At 41.0% G+C, this 24,922-nt stretch overlaps 1 protein-coding gene across 7 annotated transcripts in view; it reads left to right on the top strand.

The window, feature by feature from the left end:
* The window catches only part of LOC116044074 (regulating synaptic membrane exocytosis protein 1-like), a 168,711-nt gene that overhangs the window by 37,046 nt on the left and 106,743 nt on the right, over window positions 1–24,922 (top strand). For all 7 annotated transcript variants that reach the window (XM_035992040.1, XM_035992041.1, XM_035992033.1 and 4 more), the window contains exons 3-4: window positions 9,551–9,761; window positions 15,042–15,053. In XM_035992040.1, coding sequence (XP_035847933.1) covers window positions 9,551–9,761; window positions 15,042–15,053 — 223 coding nt within the window. The remainder of the gene's footprint in view (window positions 1–9,550; window positions 9,762–15,041; window positions 15,054–24,922) is intronic.

The raw sequence follows: 24,922 nt of genomic DNA, 5'->3' as shown, positions 1-24,922 counted from the left end.
TAAACAGTCATTTTAGCATAGTAAAATACACTCCATTCAAAGTCGACAGAAACAAAATAAAACTATGAAAAGCCGTTATGGGTTGTCTTTCCACTTTTCCAACCATCACAACTCTAGTTTTGGTTGATATAAACACATAGTTTACCGATTTACATGTGAAAATATGTTGGCTCTATACACGCTAAAAGTATTGCTTTTTTAAATGGAGTCTGGTGGGTTTTGCGCTAGCGACTTCAAAGCTGTTTCTGGTTCAACAGAAAGGTCTTAAAGAGGTTTAAAAAAGGTCTATCGCTGAAGGGATCCTTTCCATAATGTTGTCAGATGCTTAGAATATTAATCTGAGCCTGTCAGTGGCAAAACGAGCACTTTTGTGAAGGTAAATACAAGCTGGACAATTGTCCTATAAACATTGTAGCTTGTTTCGCCGCTGCCAACTGCAGCTATCTCGCTTAATACTGGACCAATGTCAAAGATTGTTGTTCCCATTAGTCACTTAGACATAACCACATAGGAAAATAGGGTCCAGGTTGAAAAAAAAACGGTAGTTACCCTTTAAACCCGAGTTCTACTTAGCCTTTTTAACTACGTGTTCGCCACGCATTAGACAACCTTGCAGCGTTAATTTCTGATGACATACACAACCAACGGACCAAACAGATACACCAGGCAGCTGCCATGCGTTGCCTACGCCTAGCTACAAGCAAGTATATCTCCTGCTTTACAGTTTTGTCTCAGTAGGCATCTGTGCTTTTGTACTTTTCACTTTCTTAGGGGTTGCAAATAGACCGAACATACAGTACATTCAAAAAAATGGTGGTAAAAAGGTGGAATTGTGCCATGAGGTAATAGAAATAGAAACATAGAATAGAAAGAAAAAAAAACACAGAAAGATGTAACAGACATCAGAATGGGAAGGTAGTTTTGGAAATAATCCAAAAACACGATGATCCCAATAACAGAATGCCAATAAGGACAGAGGGGAATGAGATTTAAGGATAAAGGAATGCACTCTATGTCCCTCTGTGCATTTAATATTGAGTGTATAGTTACAGCCAGCCATGGATTTATTAGGCCTAATACCAATAGAAGCTATTTTGGATTAAAGCCACTTAGCATCAACAAAAATGCCTCTCAAGTAACAAAGAAGACACCAATAATCATAATCACAAAACCAAACACAACCCCTCATATTGATGTTGAATCCGGCCAATATCGTCAGATTCAATTCAGTTTTAAAGGCGTGTCGTGAACAATCTATGTAGTATTGATAATGAAACATATAATCGATCACACTGGCTCTATTTACTAGCCCATACGGTACATTGGTGCAACTCTATTGGGCTATGAACGGAGCCAAGGGTTGGGACCGACACAGCAAGAGCCGTGGATCAGGAAGTAAATCCTGCGGTGCTGCAGCAGCAGGTCACCTCTCTGTGGCCTTTGGCTATCGCTCCCAGGAAGTGTGTGTGTGCGTGCGTGCGTGCGTGTGTGTGTGTGTGTGTGTGTGTGCACTTAAGATTATCAGCAGTGGGTTTGCATGAGTGTGTGTTAGTTTATGTGCAAATGTGTATGCTGTTTTGTGTAGAAATTACAAGGGAAGAGATGGGGTGAGGTGTGTGTGTGTGTGTGTGTGTGTGTGTGTGTGTGTGTGTGTGCAGGTGTTAACATTTCCAGGGGCAGGATAGTATTTCACCCACTGGGTCCTTGGAGTCTATGAAGGCTTTTCTTTAGGGTGTATTTAGAGAAACAGTTTGTTCTGTTACACACTAAGGAGTAAGGAGCAACGCTGTGATTTCTCTATCAAAAGACTGGATGTTGGACTTCCTATTCTCAGGCCTCTACTATTGGGATTTGTAGTTTTTTTTTTTAAAAGCTGGGCTGATGGGAGAAAAAGCTGCACCGCTGACTCCTAGTCTGTAAGTAGGCTACTGTTGCAGCCAAAGCAAATGCTGCTTTAGGTGTCATAGCAGGTGAAATGCTCTTTATTGCTTTGAGCAGATTGAATGTGAGGATGTCAGAGCTCACTTTAAACGTGTAGTCCAGCATAGCTCAGATAACTCCTCTTAACATGTATGAATGTTAGTTCAGTGTCTGTAGTTCAGATATGGAGGTCAAGAGTATTCTGTGCTTGTATGTCTATTTTCTGCCTTTGTAATTTGACTTTTTTGATTCATATGAATACCTTCCTCACTTTTGTAATCTTGAAAATGTTTGCATGCCTTCCATGTTTTAGATTTGGGGAAAGAGCAAATATTTTAACCCTTGTGTTGTCTTCCTTTCGACCATGAACTTCATTTTTTAAATTTAATTTAATTTCAATATTTATCTCGAACAATCAACAATGTTGCAAAACAAAACTAAAAATTAAAACCACAAAATGAAAACACAAAAAATCTGAATATACCAAAGACCAAAAAATAAATTAAAAAAAGGATAAGTTCGAGAAGGAGCATATTATTACAAAAACAAATAGATATGCAAATACAGCATACAATCTTTCAGGTCTTACAATAACTTACAACAATATACAACAATACCTTTACATTACAATTCTATTCCGATGCTTCGGTCTATTCCTTTCTGTATTGGTCAAGTATTGATTTCTTGAATCTATTATTGAACTGAATGATATTATGGCTCTGTTTGATTTCATTGTTCAGTCCATTCCATAAGGTTGCCCCACAAACTTGTTGTCTTTCCGGGTCAAAATTGAAAATGAACTTTTTTTGGCGCTTTTGACGCTTTTTTAAAACGTTTTTATCACTCTTTTTTTTTAATTCATGGTCAATAAACTTAATTTAAATGACATTATACCTAATTGTTTTAGTTTAAAAAGAAAGCTGGAAATTATGAATTATTTTGCCTAATAGTTAAGATCAGTGGATGTTGAGTGAATCACAGACAAAGTTTGGTCAAGAGACTCCTCTCTTTTTATCTCCCCCCCCCCCCCCACACACACACACACACACACACACACACACACACACACACACGCACATAGTATCCCTATCTCCTCTCATTTTCTCTTCTTTCTTCTCATCCTCTTCTTTCCATCATTCTACTCTTTCCTTTCACTTCTCCTCTCCACTCCTCTACTCTTTTATCATTTCCTCTCCTTTCATCCCTCCTCACCTCCTCTCCTCAGCGTTTGTAATACTGGGTAGAGTAACCTAGGGTGTAACATTGGGTTCAACATTGGGGGGGTTGAGAACTATCTAGGGAGGTCTGCATGTATTGAGAAAAGCGAAACAAACATTGAATTAATATTGTTAATATGTACATAAAAACAGTTCTGAAATGCAAAATAATTGAATTTTAATTATGTGATAAAACATGCAATTAATCGCGATTAACTAAGACATTATTTGGTGCTAAAGCTGAAACGTTGAAAACAAACCTTACCTTATGATGTGTTGTACGAATTCTTTCGGGGCTTGGAATGACTTTACCAAAGTCTTTAGGTTCACAATGAAGTGTGATGTATGATTAAAATAGTAAATAAAAAAATAAAAAATGTCTGAAATGAAATTTTGTGATATCGCTTTTTGAGTAGGAGTTTTGTCAAACATCGTATGGATGTGCCTTTCGTCCTCAGACGGTTAACTTAGGATCAGAAAACTTCTTCCACCACTGTATGTACACAGAATATGTGATTTTCTTCTCCTATCTGCTTCCATCTTTACATTGGATCTTAAAGTGCTCATATTATGCTCATTTTCAGGTTCATAATTGTATTTAGAGGTTATATCAGAATATGTTTACATGGTTTAATTTTCAAAAAACACCATATATTTGTTGTACTGCACATTGCTGCAGCTCCTCTTTTCACCCTGTGTGTTGAGCTCTCTGTTTTAGCTACAGAGTGAGACATCTCACTTCTGTTCCATCTTTGTTGGGAGTCGCACATGCGCAGTACCTAGGTAAGGACTACTAGCCAGTCAGAAGCAGAGTATGAGGGCGTGCCCTGACAGTACCTAGGTAAGGACAATTAGCCAGTCAGAAGCAGAGTTTGAGGGCGTGCCCTGACAGTACCTAGGTAAGGACTACTAGCCAGTCAGAAGCAGAGTATGAGGGCGTGCCCTGACAGTACCTAGGTAAGGACAATTAGCCAGTCAGAAGCAGAGTATGAGGGCGTGCCCTGACAGTACCTAGGTAAGGACTACTAGCCAGTCAGAAACAGAGTATGAGGGCGTGCCCTGACAGTACCTAGGTAAGGACAATTAGCCAGTCAGAAGCAGAGTTTGAGGGCGTGCCACGCTAGCAGCTAGGCGAGCATTATAACGTGTGTTACAAAGTGACGCACGTTCGTCACGGAAGTAAAGGCTGGACTACAATAGAGCTGTTTGGAGCAGTTTGTGAACAGTTTTTTCTGTTGGAGATGGTAAGTCCCTCTGGGGTGGACTTTGGGCTTTTTCACTTTGTAAACCTATTACATGCACAAAAAGATATACTGTATAACAGAATAAAGGAAAGGGAAAAGCCAAAAAGCATAATATGAGCACTTTAACCTGCTCAGATAAAAGGTGGGATAACTAGCCTGCCTAGGTCAAATAAAAACATATACATATACATATACAGTATATCTTCTCTCCTCCTGTGATTGTCAACCCATCACTCTCTTGTCCTCTTTGGTCTGTTTCCCCTCTATTTGCTCTTTGCTCAATCTCCACAGTGTGAAATCCAGTTAATCAACACACTGTAACGCCTAAATAAAACCAATACTCTTCCCCTCTCTCTTTCATATCGATTCGAAGAGTTCTCGTATCCACAAAGCAGCCTGAAACAATAGATGACACAAAAAGTTGATTGCTGCGAAACACACAAACAGTACTGAGAACAGTGATATCGACTGGACTTAATGCAACCATTGTCTCCTTCACTCTCTGGTTTTTGTTCACTTTTCCTCCCCTTTATTTCATTATTTATTATTTATCCAATAAAAAACTCTCACCATTCTTTTCCAGTTTTTTAACTGTATGTGCACTGTTAGAAAAGTTCGTTGAAATACGGGCTAAAATACTGCGATAATGTGAAGGAAGTTTCTGTAATGATTTTTCCCAGGTTTTTTTTATGTTTTTAGATTTTTGGATTGTCAATGTCAAATGTATTTATATAGCACATTAAAACAACTGTGGTTGACCAATGTGCTGAACTAGACAGAATATCAAATACAAAACTGATCAGGTAAAATACATCGTTAAAAATAACATGAAACGACAAAACAGTAAAAGACATCTGACGCCCAGACTCAGCTAGGACCAAAGGCCAGAGTAAAAAGGTGTGTCTTTAGCAGGGACTTAAAAGTATATATAGTCTTCGCCTCTCGAATATACAATGGAAGGTCTATTCCAGAGGATGAGAGCACCCACCACAAAAGCTTGATCCCCTTTTTAGCCTAGCTTTTGAGACATCCAAAAGCAAGTGGTTGGTTGACCTCAGGTTGGTTGACTGGTGAATAGCGACAGTGACGGACTGGCCATCTGGAATTTGGGCAAATGCCAGAAGGGCCGCCCCCCTATGAACCCCTACTGATCATTTGTCTTTGGTTGATTTGTTTTATGCATGCAGCCACAAATATTCAAAATTGTACTGCATTGAGGTTCGTGGATAGATTCACTCGGAAGGCAGAATTCCTAACTTCCAAGCTAGTTTATTGACAAAAATAGGGCCGGTGTGTTGCAAATGCCAGGGCTGTTTTTTGATCCCAGTCCGTCACTGAATAGCAGTGTAAACGTTCAGCCAGATACAAAGGGGCCAAATCATTTATAGCCTTGCAGACAAGTGATAAGATCTTAAAATAATCGATCCTGAAACATACAGGAAGCCAATGAAGAGAGGCCAAGACAGGCGTTATATGTTCCTGTTTTCTTGTATCGGCTGCATTTTGTACTATAGCTGCAGCCGATTTAGTAATGACCGATCGATCCCCAAGTATAGAGAGTTGCAGTTGCCTAACCGAGACGTAATAAAAGCATGAATAACTTTCTCGAAGTCTTTAGGAGAAAGACAGGCCTTCACCTTTGCCAACAGTCTCAACAGGAAAAAGCTGGATTTGACCACTAGGCTAATTTGCTCCTCAAATTTGAACGAACTATCAAAGATAACACAGAGACCCTTGACAAATGGTCGACTATAAGAGGCAACTAACAGAAATGTCCATTTAAAGGCACAGAGAATATACTGTAACTCTACAGAATTTTTCCGTTTTTGGATTAACAGAAATGTCAGGATACGTAAACAAACTGGGAACTATATTCTCAGAAGGCGAAGCACTGCTACTTGGGCCGAGTGATTAGCGCAACACCTGAAAAGCACCGATGTTGCTCTCTGCTCCTCACCACGGGGATTCTCAGGTGCTGCGAGCAAATCACTTCGCCCAAGTAGCAGAAGTAGCAGTGCTTCGCCTTCTGAGAATATAGTTCCCAGTTTGTATACGGTTAGAAGATGGCTGTGTCTCATGTGACCTTGTTATTTGTACATGCTGTGACTATACAAATCACAACATGTAAATAGGAACATGTTGGCGGTATGTTGTCATTTATTGGGAGCAGTAGGCTAGTTGGAGCCGGTTACCTCCAGGATCTGTGCTAAGCTAGGCTAGCGGTGGGAGCGTCAGACAGAGTTACGACGTGCACGGAGATGAGAAGGGTATGTATGGACTTATCTAACTCTGGTGGATACGCTGAATAAGCTAAAGTCCCAATAAGTGGGCGTGTTCCTTTAGTGCCCACCCATCCACCCCGACCTCCTCCCTACGGGGCCGGCCATGTTCCTATACAGCGGCAGTCAATATTGTGAATACAGCAACAACAAAAAAAACTTAGAATGCTTATGAATTAGGGTACTTAACTTTTTGTAGCTTTTTGAATGAATGGTTCATGAGAACAGGCGTTTTTTTCCACGTTTTGGAAAACGTTTTTTTCCACCGCTTGCTTTTTTCAACAATTTTGTCGCTTATTTAAATGTTTTTGGCACTTTGTTTCCACTACCACCAGAATATTCACCACTGGCACCAACTTATTATCACTAGTTTTACACTTATTTTGGGAATTCATGGTCAATAAACCTCATTTATATGAAATGATCTATCATTTTTGTGTTCGAAAAAAGCTGAAATTATGAATGATTTTGACTAATAGTTATGATCAGGGGAATGAAGGTAATGGAGAATCACAGATATGTCAACGTTTAGTCAGGATAATGCTATTAAATTGAATAAAACACCCAACATTCAATGAAAGTAGAGATCTGATCCTTAATTTTCACTTGTGAAGAGCGTTTTATGTAACCTTTCATGTTATTTTGGGGCAATTTGGTTGAAAGAAACCCACATGTCTGATATAGAAACTTTGAAAACGGGCCGAGGACAACAGGAGCGTTAATTAATGCTTTTAGTTAATAAGCTGTCCCCATGTTTCCTTCTGGCATCTTTAACACTTTTAACTAGTCGGGTGAGTGTTCGTTGGAATTGACTGCATGGACTGGGAAGCTGCAAATGAATACCATTGGGATTAATAAAGTGTCTGAACTGAACCGTAATGACGTCCTCTGAGTTTTCTTCTAGAGCCACCGGTAGCTCTAAGTTTGGTCGTTTGTTCCGCTACTTTGATCCAGACTGAGCTATCTCAATATCTTCACGATGGATTCAAACACAATTTTGTACATTGACATTTATGGTTCCCAGACAGTGTATTCTAAGGATTTTGGTGATCCCCTGACTTTTTCCTCTAGTGCCACCAACAGACTTTTCATCTTTGATTCAGAGTGAAACATCTCAACACCTTTTGGATGGATTGTCATGAAGTTTGGCATTCATGTATTAACTTTACCGATCCGCTTACTGTTTTTATCTAATGCCATCATCTGTTCAGCGTTTCTATGTGTCCAGTAGGCCTACTTTGGCACCAGCAAAACTAAAGACATTTCCATCAGCCTCAGCATAGGGATTGCTCCGGTGCCGCTGGAAATTCTGCCGGATGTCACTCTTTTCACCTTCTACTTTCTTTGTGTTGGCGTTCTAAACTCCGGTGGATTTCTGAGGACTATGGTTAACTGCTCCTCAGATCTCTGCAGGGTAAATCCATACAGCTAGCTAGACTATCTGTCCAATCCGAATTTTCTGTTGCACGTCTAAAACAACTTTTGAATGTACATATTCCTTCCGAGGCTATTTTGCAGCGGCTCCGTGGCTCTGTCTGGCGCTTAGCGCCGGCCAAGACGATTGTGATTGGTTTAAAGAAATGCCAATAAACCAGAGCATCTTTTTCTCCAATCCCGGAATGCTGTGTGGACTAGCCAGACCCTCCTTTGCAGCGCTATGGAGGAATGTCTGGCAAAGCGAGACTAACCTCAGCTGTACTTTACATTTGATGCTAATTACAATAGATATGTTTAGCATGCTAACACTTTAAACCAAGATTGTGACCATAATACCCACTACCTGTCAAATATCAATATGTTAACATTTTTATGTGAGCATGTAAACAAGCGGCCATTAGCATTTACCTTAAATCATGGCTAAGCTACAGCCTCTTATGGACACTAGCATGCCAGATTACCAGGGATGGTAGACACGGAATCTACAGACTCAGAGTTTTCCGGAGATGTTAAATGATTTAAAATATATATATATAAATATAAAACTCAGAATTAACACATCTCCAGCCCTAGACAGTCTGCTAAATTCGGCAGATTTTCATTCTGTAGATAACGCATCAAAAAACGCCCACAACCATTACTTTCTATGTAAGCTCACACAATGGCTGTGTGACAACTTGATGTGTGTCAACCCACGGTATGTTGCAAACCGTTAGGATACACCACTGTCCTATTTCCAAGTGTTGACATGTGTCAATTTTTCAGAAAGGCAGTTATGTTAGCAAATGTGCTCCCGAGAGCAGCACATCCCAGCTTCTGTACCTCGACTACTTTTGTCTGTTTTTATCTAGTTTTATACAGTCTATGGTTTTGATGCGTTCAATGATTGGTGTCTGTATAATGCATTTGGATCATTTCATTGTCAAATGACCCCCATAAGACAATATCCTTTTGTCCCGATTCGATTCTTTCACGATACATGGGTGCCGATTCGATTTGTATTGCAATTTTTATTTATTGCAATTCTAGAAGTATTGCGATTGGATAGCATTCAGTAATGGGATTTTCTTTTCCTTCTTTAACAAAAACAAAAGTTGAAGAAATACACTTCTAGAGACAATATATAATGAGACATTTCTAAAAACTAATTGTTTTCTAAAAAGAATGCACATTACATGTCAGTCAGTCAGTCTGGAGTTTCTGCTTTTTCTGCTTTTGCTCAGTTTTGCTGGATACGTTTATGATGTACTTGCCCTCGGCGGTATTGTATAAACAGAAAATATTTAGGTGAATCATTGGTAAAAAATAAATAAATAAAAAATAACAATACATGTGTAAATTGATTTTTTTCCCCAGCCCTGCATGTATTTGCATTTTCATACTAATTCAGAACACTATGAACTTTCTAAGATGCTAAAGCATTCATGTTTTCATCCTGTTGTGTTTCTTCCAGAGGTATCCAGCAGCAGTTGTCCAGCTACAGGGAGACGGTGATCCGGCAGGCCACGGTGGCAGCGGGCTCGGCCGTTCACCGGGACGACGCGCCAACCTGCGGCATCTGTCACAAGACCAAATTCGCAGATGGCTGCGGGAACCTGTGCTCGTACTGCCAGACCAAGTTCTGCGCCCGCTGTGGGGGGCGAGTGTCGCTGCGCTCCAACACGGTAAGAGAGATGTGGACCACAGGGTGTCAATGTAACATCTTCCCATGGCTGTTTACTCATACATATCCTGTGAAAATCACGTGAGGGTTATCGTAATGCCCGACAAGGTGTAGATTGCCAGGTAGGCTGTCAATGGACGACGGCAAGGCGTGAACCGCCCGACACGCAAGTCCATTAATACCTGACAATGGACACCTCGAAGGGCATGAACCCGCTTATACCATGGCTTATGCTATGCTAGCAAGATTCAAATTAAATAACTTGATTCAAATTAATCGCACAATTCTTATCTGTTCTAAAAATACTTTAAAATGGATATTTTTCAAGTTGTTAATGCTCATGTGGTATCTGAGACTTGGACGTACTCCGCTGCTAACTGACTTCACATCGACAGTACATGCAAAATAACTTAAGTCTTGTGGATCTTGTGATTTAATGATCATTAATTTAGTTAAAAATAAATAAAAGTAATAAAGCCTGTTACTCAGAACGGAAAGTCTCTCTTTAGATTCAGTGTGTGGCTCTTAAAAGAGTCTTTTATTTGTGATTCAGGATCAGGATCAGTGATATTCACTACCAACAATGTAAAGAACCCATGACTTAAGCTTTTGTAAGTTGCCGAACCGAAAAACTGATCTTTTATGAAGACAAAAGTGGATACAGACGTGAGGTATCAGCAGGAATAATGGGAAGACTGTGGGATCCTGACACTAAGCTAACGTTATGTCCAACATTATGTGTGTTAGCTTAACTTACGGACATATAGTCAGCCTAAAACTGACATTTGGATTTTCGACTTCGTAACAAAATGCTGTTACAGCAGATTTAGGCATATTTCTGTTGTTTGCTAGCAGACGGAATTTACGAGAAGGCTCCTTCACACAATACAAGTCAATGGATAGTGGAGAGTTGTTTCCCCCTCCGGTTCAGAGTATGATGCGATGCACTCCGTCTCTATTGCGCTCACTATCTTCCTCTTGGCGTGCTTGGTGTTAGCTGACAGCATGACAGATACCATTCTCCGGGAACGCTTTCAGCACACCGCGGGTCTCCTCGTAGATCAGACTAGAGACGTGCTTCACTCTACTGAGCCAGATGGCGGAAGGCGGGTTTGGTGATCCTCTGGATGTTATCACGGAGCACTTTACAGTATCTCATAACCATCCACACATTATACATTTTGGTGCTTCAAGTGAGAGTTTTTAAACTTGTCTGTTGGTGACAGAGGACAAACAATTACAGGTTCAAAAGGCTTTAACAGGTTTAAAATCCTGTGTCGCTGTAGCCGATGCTATGCACCTGTAACCCAGTCAAGGAAAGGGTTAACATAAACATAGTCTTGGCCAATCGGAGGTGGTTGTGCCAAACTCCCACCTTTGGCTGAGTGTCTATCTGATCTGTCAGAGGGAGAGCAGGAGACGGTTGTGAAGTTTAACGTTGGTAGTCCCCAGAGAAGAAGTTGGTCATTTCATGGCGCCCAAATTGAAACGTAAGCAACTAAATTTGCTGATTGTTAGAACATTGTGTCAAATTGGTCGTTATTACTGTGATTTATAGTAAGTGTCAGGTTTAGTTAAAAACGTTAGCTGACGTTGTTGTTCAGTAGCTAGCTCAGAGATTATCGGCTAATGAAATTACTGATTTAGCAGGGGGGGTTAACACTTTTGCAAGGCACTGTATCCGTGTCACATTCTCATTAAGGGCTGAGCCCCCCTAAAGGTCTGATCCTAAAATCGCCTCTGGGCGCAGAATGCTTGAGCGTTAATCGCAAATCAAAAAAATGTAGTGGCGTTAAAAGGGGGATTTGTGTTAACTCATTATTATCACGTTCATTTTGACAGCCCTAAACTGAATACATTAATAAATAATATTGACTGTTAACTAATTAAAATGGAGTGTTAGAAGGAATATAAAGCTGAATAATTTTCCTTTTAACTATTCCCTATTTTCTGCAAGCTATTATCTAACTTGTTCATTTAAACGTTATAACAGTTATGTCAAGTGGTTTGAACCAACTGTTGTATGAATTGTTCTTAATGAAAAGATTATGTGTTGGGTCCTGTTTCCAGCAGTCTTCTACCTCGAAGATTTTTTGTTTACGGGGCAGCATAAAGTTTATACACATCATGGGATCCAAATCTGCACCAAAGCCACGCACAGCACATGTAGCTGTGTCCAATCAGGCCATAACAGGGCCTCAGGTGTTAGAACTCAGGTGGAGGTGATGAGCAATGGCACAAATGTGTGTCTTTATATGCTCTGGATGTGTGCAGATATTTACACACATCCTGTGTGTGTTACCACGTATTTTTTGTGTGCTTTCACCCATGTGTGTGAATGTAATCCACGCCTGTATGCGTGTATTTGTGTGTGTGTGTGACCCAGGCAGGAGCTTGTAAAGGTTAATTGGGCATTAGACTGAGCTGTGGACGAAGGAGGTGGTCTCCCACTCTGTCCCAGTCTCCCAGGGGTCCGGAGGTGCCCTATACACACACAGCAGGGGGTAGGTGTGTGTGTGATTGGACACACACACACACACACACACACACACACACACACACACAAAGTACATCCTAATTACTACCTGACATGGGGAGAGTTCAGCTGTGGGGTCCTGGGTGGTGTGTTGGGGTGGGGGGCAGCTGCATTCAGTGGGAGAAGGTCTTTGAAAGGTGGATTTTGCACATTGTTCACACACACACACACACACACACACACACACACACACACACACACACACACACACACACACACAAACACACACACACACAGTCACACACATACGCACATACGGAAGCTACAGTATCTTGAACAAAATCTTCACATGCAAGGTTCTACTGTTGTTGACTTGGAACTTGGTGTATAGTTATTCCTTAATATGATACTTTTGTCATTGCGTAATGGTAGCAGTGTGTCTTCGCAGTGTTCATCATGTTACTTTTCTCGTGTAGAGGAGTGAGAAGGGAAATTGCGATAAATAATGATGAGAAGAAATTATTAAAGGTAAATAATACAGTCTGGAAATTTGACACTGACACTTTACAAGACAAATAGTTTGTCCAAGCACTTAAAAGAACAGTTTAACATTTCATGAAATATACTCATTTGTCTGATACCGCTCTCATGTGTGCGGAGCTAGAGCCAATTAGCCTAGCTCAGCTTTAGGTGCAGGGGGAAACAGCCAGCCTGGCTCTCTTAAAGTTCAAACATAAACCTACCGTAGATGGAAGAATAAACTTAAATTTGGCAAGAAATTGTTTTAACATTTCTGTTTGTGTACTAAATCATGAGCTACGGACGTGCTAGGTGTATTTTTTAAGTTAGGACAGAGCTAGCTGTTTTCCCCTGCTTTAAGTCGCTGTGCTAAGCTAGGCTATTTTCCGCACTCTCGCTCTGCTTTGTTAAACATGATAGAAAGTGTCAATTAGTGAGCTTTACAGGTTTTGGTAGGCATATTTGTGAACTTTAGACATAAACAGGCTAGCTGTTGACCCCTGTTTCCAATCTCTCGCTAAGCTAGGCTAATCGCCACCTAGCTCATGCCGCGTACTTAAAACATGAAAGTGGTATCAATCTTCTCATCCTGCTTTTCGAAAGAAAGCATACAAACACATTTCCAAAAATGCTGAAACATTCTTAAAAAAATAACATTGTGTTTTCTTGCCAAGCAACTGCTTGCTGTTGAGTGAATAATAGCTGTCCACTCTTTGGGGGCTTTCACACCTGAAAGTCCGAACCAAGGTCCAGACCAAGGTTCATGTTTTTGTTAAATTGTTTACATTTGATCCGGTAGGGTTTTGGTTTCACACTGCAGTTATGTAAGCGCACTAAAGAACTATACGTGACAAAGCTACGTCCTGTTGTCATCACATACGTGAGCTGCGTCTCACAATACTTGTAACTGATTGGTATGTAGACAGGCTTCCCGTTCCTCTTGTATCCTCTCTCGTGCTGTCGGAGGTTTTTCCAGCTGACCGCTGCTCTCACTGTGCTACCGCGGCTCTTATGTTTTGTTGCATTGTTGAGAAGCAAGACACCGAAACTTTACTTGGGTTTTGAGGAGCTGTAGCATTAATTCAGAGACAAACTGAAACCTACACTGTACATTTAACCACTTAACAAGTAAACTGCTGATTTATTCTCCACTCTGAGCGCATTCACCGTCACACTCTCTCACATGTAGCCTACACACTAAGCACTGAGCTACTTCCCCGGTCTTGTAACATGAAGAGAGCCCGCAAGAGCTTCCTTTATTTGGTCCGAAAGTCCGAACCATCCAAAAAATGCTTTCACACAAGAAACGAACCGGACCATGGTTCACTTTGATCCGGACCTCGACTACGTCTTTTGGTTTCACCTGTAATTTTGGTTCGGATCAAACTGAGACTTTCAAGTCTGAAAATCCGTACCAAACGAAGTAGGTGTAAAAGCCCCCTTAGTAGCAAAGGCGGATGTGGTGTGAAGTGTTATACAAGAACAAAAAGTCTTAGGGTGGATGGTTCTCAGTACAAAATGTGTGACTTTGACACCAGAGACTGTGATTTGCATCTGCTCTCCTACCAATAGTTAACAATAGTTAAGGCATTGTTTAACCATTTCAACTTAAGGATACAATCTTGAAGTTGTCTATTTCGTTGTCTTTGGTGGCTTATGTCGATAAGCGGTAATTGCATGTGTGTTTTTGGATGTCACTTTCACTTGTTTTTGAAATTTCATTGTCTGTAGGGATCACTCTTTTCTTTGTTCGGCCATAGTAACCAATTACTTGCAACGTTAGCCGTACTGTAAAAAACTGTACGCCGCTTTACAGACAAGTGAGTTGATGAGTGAGTATGTTGCGTTAGCGACGCCTTCCCTCTCAGGTGGACCAATCACTGCTGGGTGATGGAAAACGCATCACTGTGTGCTGCTTGAGATTTTCCCTGGGAATGTCGCCATAGACACCCAGTTTGTAATACTATGAATGCTAGGGCTTAATCAGTGGGCCATAAGCTCAATCACCATTGTGTTACATCATTCAGCAATAGATACTGCCTAAACAGACGTTTATGTAATTTAAAATCTTCAAGAGTATTTTTTTAAATTACGGATATTTTAGAGTTGTGGCATATTCTTTTCTGTTCAGTAACTGTAACGTTATTGGAAACTGAAATATCTTTGTATTACAGTATTTGTTACTGGTTGGGCTGTAGGATCATTGCCATGCTTTCAGATATCATCTTTGCTCACATTCTCCCTGTCTTTCTTTTCATTATACATGGATGGCTGGCTGGGCTGCAGGAGGACAAAGTGGTGAGTGCTGTGCTTTTTTTCTTTCTTTTCTGGACTACATAACTCTGCCTGCAACCTTTAAGACAATCCGTCTTAATGGCTTCAGACAGTATGTATGTAAGGGTGTATGCAGGCTACCTATCAGTCATCCTATGTGTCTGTTATTATCACAAGTGGTGCAAGTTGTATCAGTAGAAGCAGTAGTAGTAGTAACAGTAACTAGGAGCCTTAGTGGTTGAAGATGTCACGCAGCATGTATTATCATTTAATAAAAATATACTTTAATCATCAACATATACAATGATCTCCCGGACTAAACTACATCATCTCGTGACTAGATTAAAACAATCCATTCATCCATTGTTTTTCCATACCATACTCAAGTCAGGTCAAGTAAATTTTGTTGTCAATATGTGTCAAATGTGGGTGTTGAGCTTCCTGAAAGCCTGGGGAATCAGTCAGGTAGAAAAGGCTCGGAGGCTCCTGTACCTTCTCCCAGATGACAGGAGGCTGAAGATGCTGTGTGAGCGGTGGCTGAGGTCACCCACAATGCTGATTGCTTTGCGGGTGAGGTGGGTTTGGTTTGGTAGACATCCAGGAGTGAGTGGAGTGGGACAGCATTGATCTGCCCAGCAGCCTTCACTGTGCACTGCAGGGTCTTCCGGTTGGAGGCAGTGCAGCTCCCGTACCACACAGTTATGCAGCTGGACAGGATGCTCTCAATTGTGATTCCTATAGCATTAACCATGTATGCAGTAGATCATATAGACAAACCAATACACTATAGACAATATTAGATTTTGCAAGTGAAAAATGTACCGTGTGGGTGAAAGTGGCTACACACCTATGCAATCATGAAGAGAAGGTGTAAACTCCATGGAGAAAAGTCCAGGTTAGGAACACGCTCAGTATACTGACAACATTTAAAATACTTAGTTAACAGATTTTTGCACCATGGGGTACACCTCACAGAAAGCTTGTTTAAAGGCATCTGCCTCCTGAACACTAATTCATACCTTTGATGTGAATGTTATATTATAACACAATTTAAATTCAAACAAGAAACACTGGCTAAATAAGTGGTGTATTTTTTTCTCTCCATTCGTCCATGACGATTGCACTCACAATCTTTGACTGTCACAAATTAGCTTTGTAGCTAAAAGGGTCATCTCACCCAAATCCCACAGTGGTTGAGAACTCTGTAATGCTGTTGTGCCTCAACTCCAACAGAATTCATTGGAAATGGATTTGTTGTGCTCAAAGCTTTGAAGAACTGACAAGCGAAAAACACTTTACGAAAAAGAAAAGAAAGGTCCCTTCTACTCAGGACAATTCAAACAACTTGTGGACATTTTTAATGAAGCCTACATAGTGAATGTGAATATTTCCGTTCGTACAAAAACGTATTTGTAATTCGGCTGACGTATAACTTTATAATTAAGGATGTAATGTGTAATAATAAATATTTTAATTGGTTCAGTTTTGCTCAGCAGGAATTTGCCAAATTACTTTGTTATAATTATAATAAAATAATTATTATAAAAAAGGGTCTGTGCGCCGGGCGCATGGTTCAAAAGGGTTGTACTTAGTTTCTCAATTAATTCATAGGTGTGTTTTGTGCGTAACATGCAATAAACCAATCAGAGTGTCATCTCCCATTCCCTTTAAAAGCCAGGCGCGTTTGCACCTTGGCGTATTGCTATTATGATGGCGGATTTGCTAAGCAGAAAGAAGGAGAGATTTTCAAGAGAAGAAACTGATCTGCTCGTGCATGAAGTGAAAGCGCGCGAGCAGATCATATCATAATATTTCACATTGGTCAATGTCGCGATCACTTTCCGCTGCCTCAAGATAGAAATACGCCAAGAACGCACCTGAACACACCTCCCTGTAAGACCAGCACACCCATGGGCCACAGATGGGTGCAGGTGCATTTGCTATTAAAATGACGTGGGCGCTGGACGGGAAATTGACAACTGCGTCGGTCTTAAACTAGCAAAGACACCTGCGTCGGGCTTTGCGCTGCGATGGGTGCAAGATAGGGTCCTTTAACTCTCAGCAAGAAAGCCTATCCCTATGGGGGACAGTGGGTTGAAAAACCTGACTGGCCACCCTCTCTGCCCTGTGTCTTGGGGTTTGTGACACACAAGGGTAAAAATGGACCGAAACGATCCAGAACGGCGTTCCGGCACCTTCGATTAATAAGTAAATTTATGCAATTGGCCGTTTCATACATCAGTGTTTCCCGTTAGTTTAAAATAAAGCCAAATATCCATTCCAATGTTTCCCCTATTCATTCTCAGCAGTGCATCGCCGTAAGTCTGTGAACAGGGCAACTGTCTGTGGTGAGTTCACATGTCTGTAATAATAGCAGGACAGTCGCGTACTATCTGGTAAAGTCAGTTGAACAGGTGAAGATCACATTGTCGGTAGCCTACCGGTTACAAACGGGCTCGGTAGTTAACGACTGTGAGTAACATGCTGCAGATCTGATGTTTTTAGCTGTACTAGACAGAACATTTTCGGTTAAAATAGATTGGTGATGCTGTTCTGCCCTCATTGTTCTCTGTGAACTTAGCTGGAAGTAAATGTAGCCCCGGTTTGTTTTATTCAGACTCTCTTTACATACAGTCTATGGTTGGACTCCGTTTAAAAAATAGCCTTTTACATGCTTGTCAGCAACTGATCATCTGGCCTTGTGTGCTCTGATTAATTTGGCATGCTGCTAACACACCAGTCTTAGTTTAGTTTGAATGAAATGAACTCCTGGCAATTGCTCCTGGTGTTGTGTTTTCAGTGTAGTGGATAAAGACTTGAAAGTAGTAAGAAACTTTAAAGTGGTACATTTCAGAATGGAATTTGGGGTTGTGTGCCACACTCCCCCCCCCCACCAAGATCTTAAGGTTCCCCCACCTGCCAGATCCCACTTTAACCCCTGGGGACACATAAGTGTTTGGTGTATTGGCCTGTTCCAAAGCTGTGAAGAAGACTTCCTCCGCCGTGTGGCTGCATGGTTAAACGAAAGTTAAGCAGAATCATCCGATATGATACTGCTGGAGAAACGTTCCCGGCGGACATGCCTTTAACACCTTCCTCTGCTTGTGTAGTTGTGTCAGGTTTAGAACCTTTCTTGGCCTTGGCTGCCTTCCCTTAGGGCAGCTGCCAAACCGGCACTTTGATGATACTTGGCTGGGCTTGAACGCCACGGCTGTCCAAGAGTGCTTTGGTGGGCTGTACATAGCAGTCTCACTCCCTTGCAAACAACAATCACTGGCTCTAAAGAGGAAGGTTTTGGCAGACAGGAGGCCTTATGTAGCACTGGTTGTATAGCTGGACATGGATTCATTTAATTACTTGGGGATTGATTCATTTTGCCTGGCACAGCGGTACAAAAGTGCAAAGTTACTCTTCCTGCTTTTTCCACTCTACTCAAACTAAACACTCAAAGTTAAAGTGAAAGTGTTGGCAAGGGTATTTCCCGTGCCTGAATGATATGTAGCCTACAGTATCGGTGTGTTGTATCGTCTAGCTCAGTATAACTGTTTTTTTTAATAAAGTGCCTTTTAAACTGGGTTTCTGTGGGTCTTTAAGGTCAATTCCTGGGAACACGTAGCACACAAAGGTATAATGCAACATCACTTGCATTTAACTTTAGTTACCACAGTGAGATGTGAGACATTTTACATGGGGATGGGACATTTGGCAGCACACTTTATTAAATGATACTGTATATGTGATTGCTGTGGTGTTTTTGCACTGAACCTGCAAGAAGTTACTTGACCAAGACAAACTACTTAATAACTTGTCTGTGAAACAGAGTTTTCCTTTGGACTTTCTGCAGATGAAGTGTGACCTTTGTTTTCTTGGTTTCTTTAGCCCATGGATCTAGTAAGAAAACTTGATATTATGATCCAATATTGTACCCCTATCATTCTAATAAAAGTTTTTCAGGCTCCCTGCAATTTTTGGGCCTGTTGAGCATGTGCATTAGAGTTCTTCTCTGGCTGACTTCCTGCTGACTTTATGTTTGTGTTAATACAAAGTAGAGCTTAGATCTGGCCCAAAAAAATCAAGCCCGACCCTACCCGAGCCCAGCCCGGCCCGGCCCGACACATTAACTGTAATTATGAGCCCGAGCCCGATTTAAACCCGACAATTTTTTAATACGTGGGCCGTTATAACTGACGTTCTCAACTACAATTCCGAGTTGTTTGAACTGCAGAAATCTGTTTAGAATTATCTTAATAAATACCGGTAATGCAACAAGGACGAAGCATGTAAATTGCGCTGTTTGTTTATTCAGAATGGAATGGATCGCAAATGGATCCGAATGAAGAAATGTAAAAAAAAACAAAAAAAAACTCGACCCTAGCTCCCTCAGCCGAATAGTGTGGGTAACAGATCAAGGCAGCAACATAATCAAAGCCCTGGAACCATATAGGAGACTTTCTTGTCTCGATCACCTAATTAATACCGTCCTTCGCCACGGTCTGCATGCTGACGTACTGGCCGACAACAGTGCTGCAGATGGGGGAGACATGATGTAGCACAGTTTACCTCACACTCAAGTCAGTGCAGGACATAGCCTACACCCAGAGCTACGGGAGAAGCTGGAGAGACATAGCTTGCTTCCCACCGAATAACGCTAATAAAGTAATGATTATAAAAAGACAAATGCTTGATCAAGGGCCCGGCCCAGCCCGGCCTGATCATAGCGGTGTAAAACATCGGTTCGGGCTCGGGCAGAGAATCTAAACTCTAATACAGTCACTTTGGAGTGTTGATGACGTTCAGAAAAATGTATTCATTGTTTTACAATATATAGTAGCTATAGAGAAAAAGATGTAAAACAATGAATACATTTTTCTGAACGTCATCAACACTCCAAAGTGACTCTTTGTATTAACACAAACATAAAGTCAGCAGGAAGTCAGCCAGAGAAGGACTCTAACGCACATGCTCAACAGGCCCAAAAATGCAGGGAGCCTGAACAACTTTTATTAGAACGAATGGGGTACAATATTGGATCATATATAATTATAAAATCACAAAAAAAAGCCTGAAAGTCGGAAGTTAGAATCGAAATACAAATAGTCGTTGCTATGGAGATGAACAGGCAGCTTTCAGAGCGTTGCAGGCCGTAGACTTGCAAGTAGCTACAAGTTTACACTCGTCTTGTCCAGAATCTTTTGGTCTGAACTGGAACTTCTCGGCGCTGTGAGACTGGCAGTCGTATCAGGCTCTTTGGATCAAAGCAACGAATATTTGACTGTTCGGGGGTCACCCCTAATTTGCGATATTACATAAGTTCTGGTTTCCCCTCATGTCTCCGCATACACACCAAAAATGAAAACATGTTCACTAACATCATCTTGTCCTTCTGGTGGATTCATTGGGTGTACTGAATCAACTGGGATGAGTGTGCTGTCTTGCTCACCTAAGAACATGTTTTGAAAGGTGACTGTGGAGAGAAAGATAAATAAAGTTAATAATAAGCATAACGATAGACGGTGTGTGGTGCATGCAGCGTTGCGTGTTGTGCTAACGATATTCAGGGCTCATTATCTGCAGAGATGGCTGCGCTCTGGTGGAGGGATGAGTGTGTGTTGTTGTGTTTCTCACAGAAAGGGCCATTTTTTAAGTCTTGATTCCTTCCTTATGGGACACTACACACACGTGCATACACGCAGGCACAGACACACATGCTCACTTACAGCTCTCCGCTCTCTAATTGTAATGTCCCACTCGGCTGTTTTTAGAGCAGGTTTGATTTAGGAATTTCTGGCATGGCTATTTTGTCCGCTGGCGTTTCCACTGCATTTCCACTGGTGCTGTAATTCATATAGACGTAATGTTGGTTTTATAAATGTACTCTATACAGAGCCTTTTCATGTTGAGGATGAAGTGCAGGGGACGGCGGTAATTGTCTGATGGAAATATTGTCAGAAATGGAGAGCATGCAAGATATTTTGTACATTTTCTAAATTCCTAATCATACATTTGGGGCTGCAACTAATCAGTGCTTTCATTATCAACTCATTTCTCAATACGTTTCGGGATGCACAATATGGATTCATCTCAGCCGATACTAAAACCGATAATTACCTGCTTCTCATGGCCGATACCGATGGTATTACCGATAATTTCACATTTGCGTATTTCTTTATCTTTTCAATATTTTCATCTAATTTTTCTACAATTATAATTTTTTCCCCCTATAAAACAAACAAGTCTCAATGTCTTCTGTGAGAAAATCAGGTTTATTCGGGAACAATAAAAAAAAAAAAACACCACTCACAACACGTCCGACTTGGCTTATTGCACGATTCAAGGAAATTTGCCATGTTCAGCGTGTGACGTTAGCTCGGAGGTTGCTTTTTTTGTGAAGGGGCAAAAGGGGCCGGACATCCGTCAGGCTTATCCTGGCAATGTACTTTTTAGGGCTGCAAGTAACGATTATTTTCATAGTCGATTAATCTGTTGATTATTTTCTCGATTAATCGATTAGTTGTTTGATCTATAAAAATGTCAAAACATGGTGAAAAATGTGGATCAGTGTTTCCCAAAGCCTAAGAGGACGTCCTCAAATGTCTTGTTTTGTCCACAATGCAAAGATATTCAGTTTACTGTCACAAAGGAGAGAAGAAACTACAAGATATTCACTTTTAACAAGCTGGAATCAGAGAAATCTTATTTTTTTTAATAAAAAAATGACTCAAACGATTAATCGATTATCAAAATAGTTGGCGATTAATTTAATAGTTGACAACTAATCGATTAATTGATTCATCGTTGCACCTCTAGTACTTTTGTTGATCTAGACTAGAGTGGTATCCATCTTCTCAGCACACTCACAGAAAGTGAATAAGCTTATTTTCCAAAATGTTGAACTGCTTTAAATCCCCCACAAGTACTGTACTTGTACTGTACACATTTGAGGTACTTTCTACTTCTACTTCTACTAATATTTGAGATACAACTGGTTAATTAGTGAACTTAAGAGATACTAGTAGGCAGTGGTGGAATGTACATTTACTCAAGCACTGTACTTAAGTACAAATGTTGAAGTACTTGTACTCTACTTGAGTCTTTTCTTTTCATGCCACTTTGTACTTCTACTCTGCTACATTTCAGAGAGAAATATTGTACTTTTTACTGCACTACATTCATCTGACATTTAGTTACTAGTTACTTTACACATTAAGATGTTTGCACACAAAACACACAGTTTATAATATACGTTTTATTATAAATTAAACTACCCAACAATATATACAGGCCTACAAGTCCAGCTGAAATGATTAGACCATTAAACACACAACTGTTTGGATCGTTTCCAGTTTATAAAATGTGAGGGTTTTTTCTGCATTGAGTACTTTTACTTTTAATACTTTAAGTACATTTTTACTGATGATACTTACATAATAAGTAACATTACTATGTTACATTTTAAATGCAGGACCTTTACTTCTAACAGAGTATTTTTACAGTGTGGTATTAGTACTTTTACTTAAGTAAAGGATCTGAGTACTTCCAGACTGATCTCACTAAGTGGCGTATGTATGACATGCCAATCCGTATGCCATTTTGGCGTGTTATCAAGACGCATAATCGTTTTTTAGCGTGTTAATCAACGCCGTTTGGCCGCCATTGACGTACATTACATGAATTATCACCGTAGCGAGTAGTACGAAACGACGGAGGTCCGCGGAGGGAGGTGGGTTGGAGTGGCGGATGGGTAAAACACGCCACGTGGTGTGTATATTTACATCCACTGTATACAGCGTAGACATACACGCGGATAGCTCAAAATGCATACAGATAACACGCCATTTGGCTTTAGGAAAGTGGCGTGTATGTTTACGCAAAGTCATGATGCCACGTTGGTACTTCTTCCACCACTGTCCTCGTCTCAGGACCGTCTTTCCGGCGCCACAGCATCTTCACTCCCTCCTCCCTCACAGCCCCGTCCTGATTTACTTCAAGGAATTTGTTTTAGGAGACTCAGCATGTTCATTCATGTTAACATAATAGTTGTGTACCACAGCTTGCCCTGGGGGGGAGGTGTCCATGAGCTCCGAGACAAGTCTGTGTCATGCTTGCGTAGATTTGTTCCAAAGCATCATAGAATGCCACACTCGTTTACTTTTGTCAGCATTAAAATGTCACTAACCTTGGGTGAAGGAACGGCCATCATGTAAGCTGACACAACTTCCTTTTGCTGGCTGCTGTGACCTAAAAAGTTGAAGAGGAATGAGCTACCAAACAAAAGGCAAAAATGCCTGAAAAAAAAAAAAAATCTTACTACTGCATGTGTCTGATACTTTGGAAATGTATATCTATTGATCTAAGCCAACAAGGAATTATGGCTTTGTGCTGCTTTGTGTCGGGGTCGCAGCGCACTAGAAAAGCCTGAGCGATGTGTCATCCGCTGTTAACGCCACAGCGCCTCATGATTACTATTGATCGCCAGTCTCGCTAGCTGCGTCCGTCTCCACGTCCATCTCTCATTGACTGGCTCACAAAAAAGCAGGCTCACACGCACACACACACACACACACACACACACACACACACACCAATACAGTCTCACTGTATGCTGTGGAGGAGGAGTCTGGCTAGTCCACACAGCATTCCTGGATGGGAGAAAAAAGTGCTCTGGTTTATTGGCATTTCTTTAAACCAATCACAATCGTCTTGGCCGGCCGGACAGCCACGGTGCCTCTGCGAAATCGCCTCGGGAAGGAACTTGTTTTGGTGGAACATGTTCAAAAGTTGTTTTAATCGTGCAACAGAAAACTCAGATTGGACAGATAGTCTAGCTAGCTGTCTGGATTTACCCTGCAGAGATCTGAGGAGCAGTTAACCATAGTCCTCAGAAATCCACCGGAGTTTAGAATGTCAACACAAAGAAAGCGGAATCAATCCCGGAAGTGGAACGTCGTGGATGTAGACTAGCAGCACACAAACAAAGACGACACATGCGTATGTACGCATACATACATGAATACAATTCCCTTTCTTCACTGGGACAGGGAGCTCAATGTGGCTTTTAGTGCAACAATCCTCCAAACCATACGACGATGTCAGTCGTTTGTTCCTACCCTCTAATACGACCTAAACCAGAGAACGTCGGTCCGGTTTTGAACATAAAGGTCGCGATTTTAAACACGTCTTCCTGTTGTGAAATGATTGCAGTTTGGTTAGGTTTAGGCACAAAAACTACTTAGTTAGAGTAGAAAAAGATCATGGCTTGGGTTAAAATCTGACGTTACTTCATATCCGGTTACGCACGTGACGCTAAACTTTACGTTGGTAAAGTTAAAAAGATTTGGTTTGGTTAAGTTTAGGCAGCAAACTAGTCAATTCAATTCAATAAAATTTTATTTATAGTATCAAATCATAACAACTGTTATCTCGAGACACTTTACAGATAGAGTAGGTCTAGTCCACACTCTATAATTTACGAAGCCCCAACAAATCCAGTAATTCCCCCAAGAGCAAGCATTTAGTGCGACAGTGGCGAGGAAAAACTTCGTTTTAGGAAGAAACCTCGGCAGACCCAGGCTCTTGGTAGGTCTGACAGTGCCGGTTTGGGGTGTGATGAACAGTGGCAATAATAGTAACAATAACGATAATGGAACAGTGACTACAAATGGTAGTCGTAGTCGTTCATGTCATAGCAGGGCGTTACAGGGTGTAGCATGGCACAGCAGAGCATAGCAGGACGTAGCAGGGTTCAGCAGGACGCAGCAGGACACTGCAGGGCACCGCAGAACTACTTAGTTAAGTTTAGAAAAAAGATCTTGGTTTGGGTTAAAATCACTTAAAGTTACTTTACTTCCAGAAGTTTGCACACGTGATGCTAAAGTTAAAAAAAAAACTCGCCG

Source organism: Sander lucioperca, chromosome 15 (genome assembly GCF_008315115.2).
Source record: "Sander lucioperca isolate FBNREF2018 chromosome 15, SLUC_FBN_1.2, whole genome shotgun sequence".
NCBI lineage: Eukaryota > Metazoa > Chordata > Actinopteri > Perciformes > Percidae > Sander > Sander lucioperca.
Note: the sequence above shows the minus strand (reverse complement) of the source record. Positions and strands in the feature narration are given on the sequence as shown.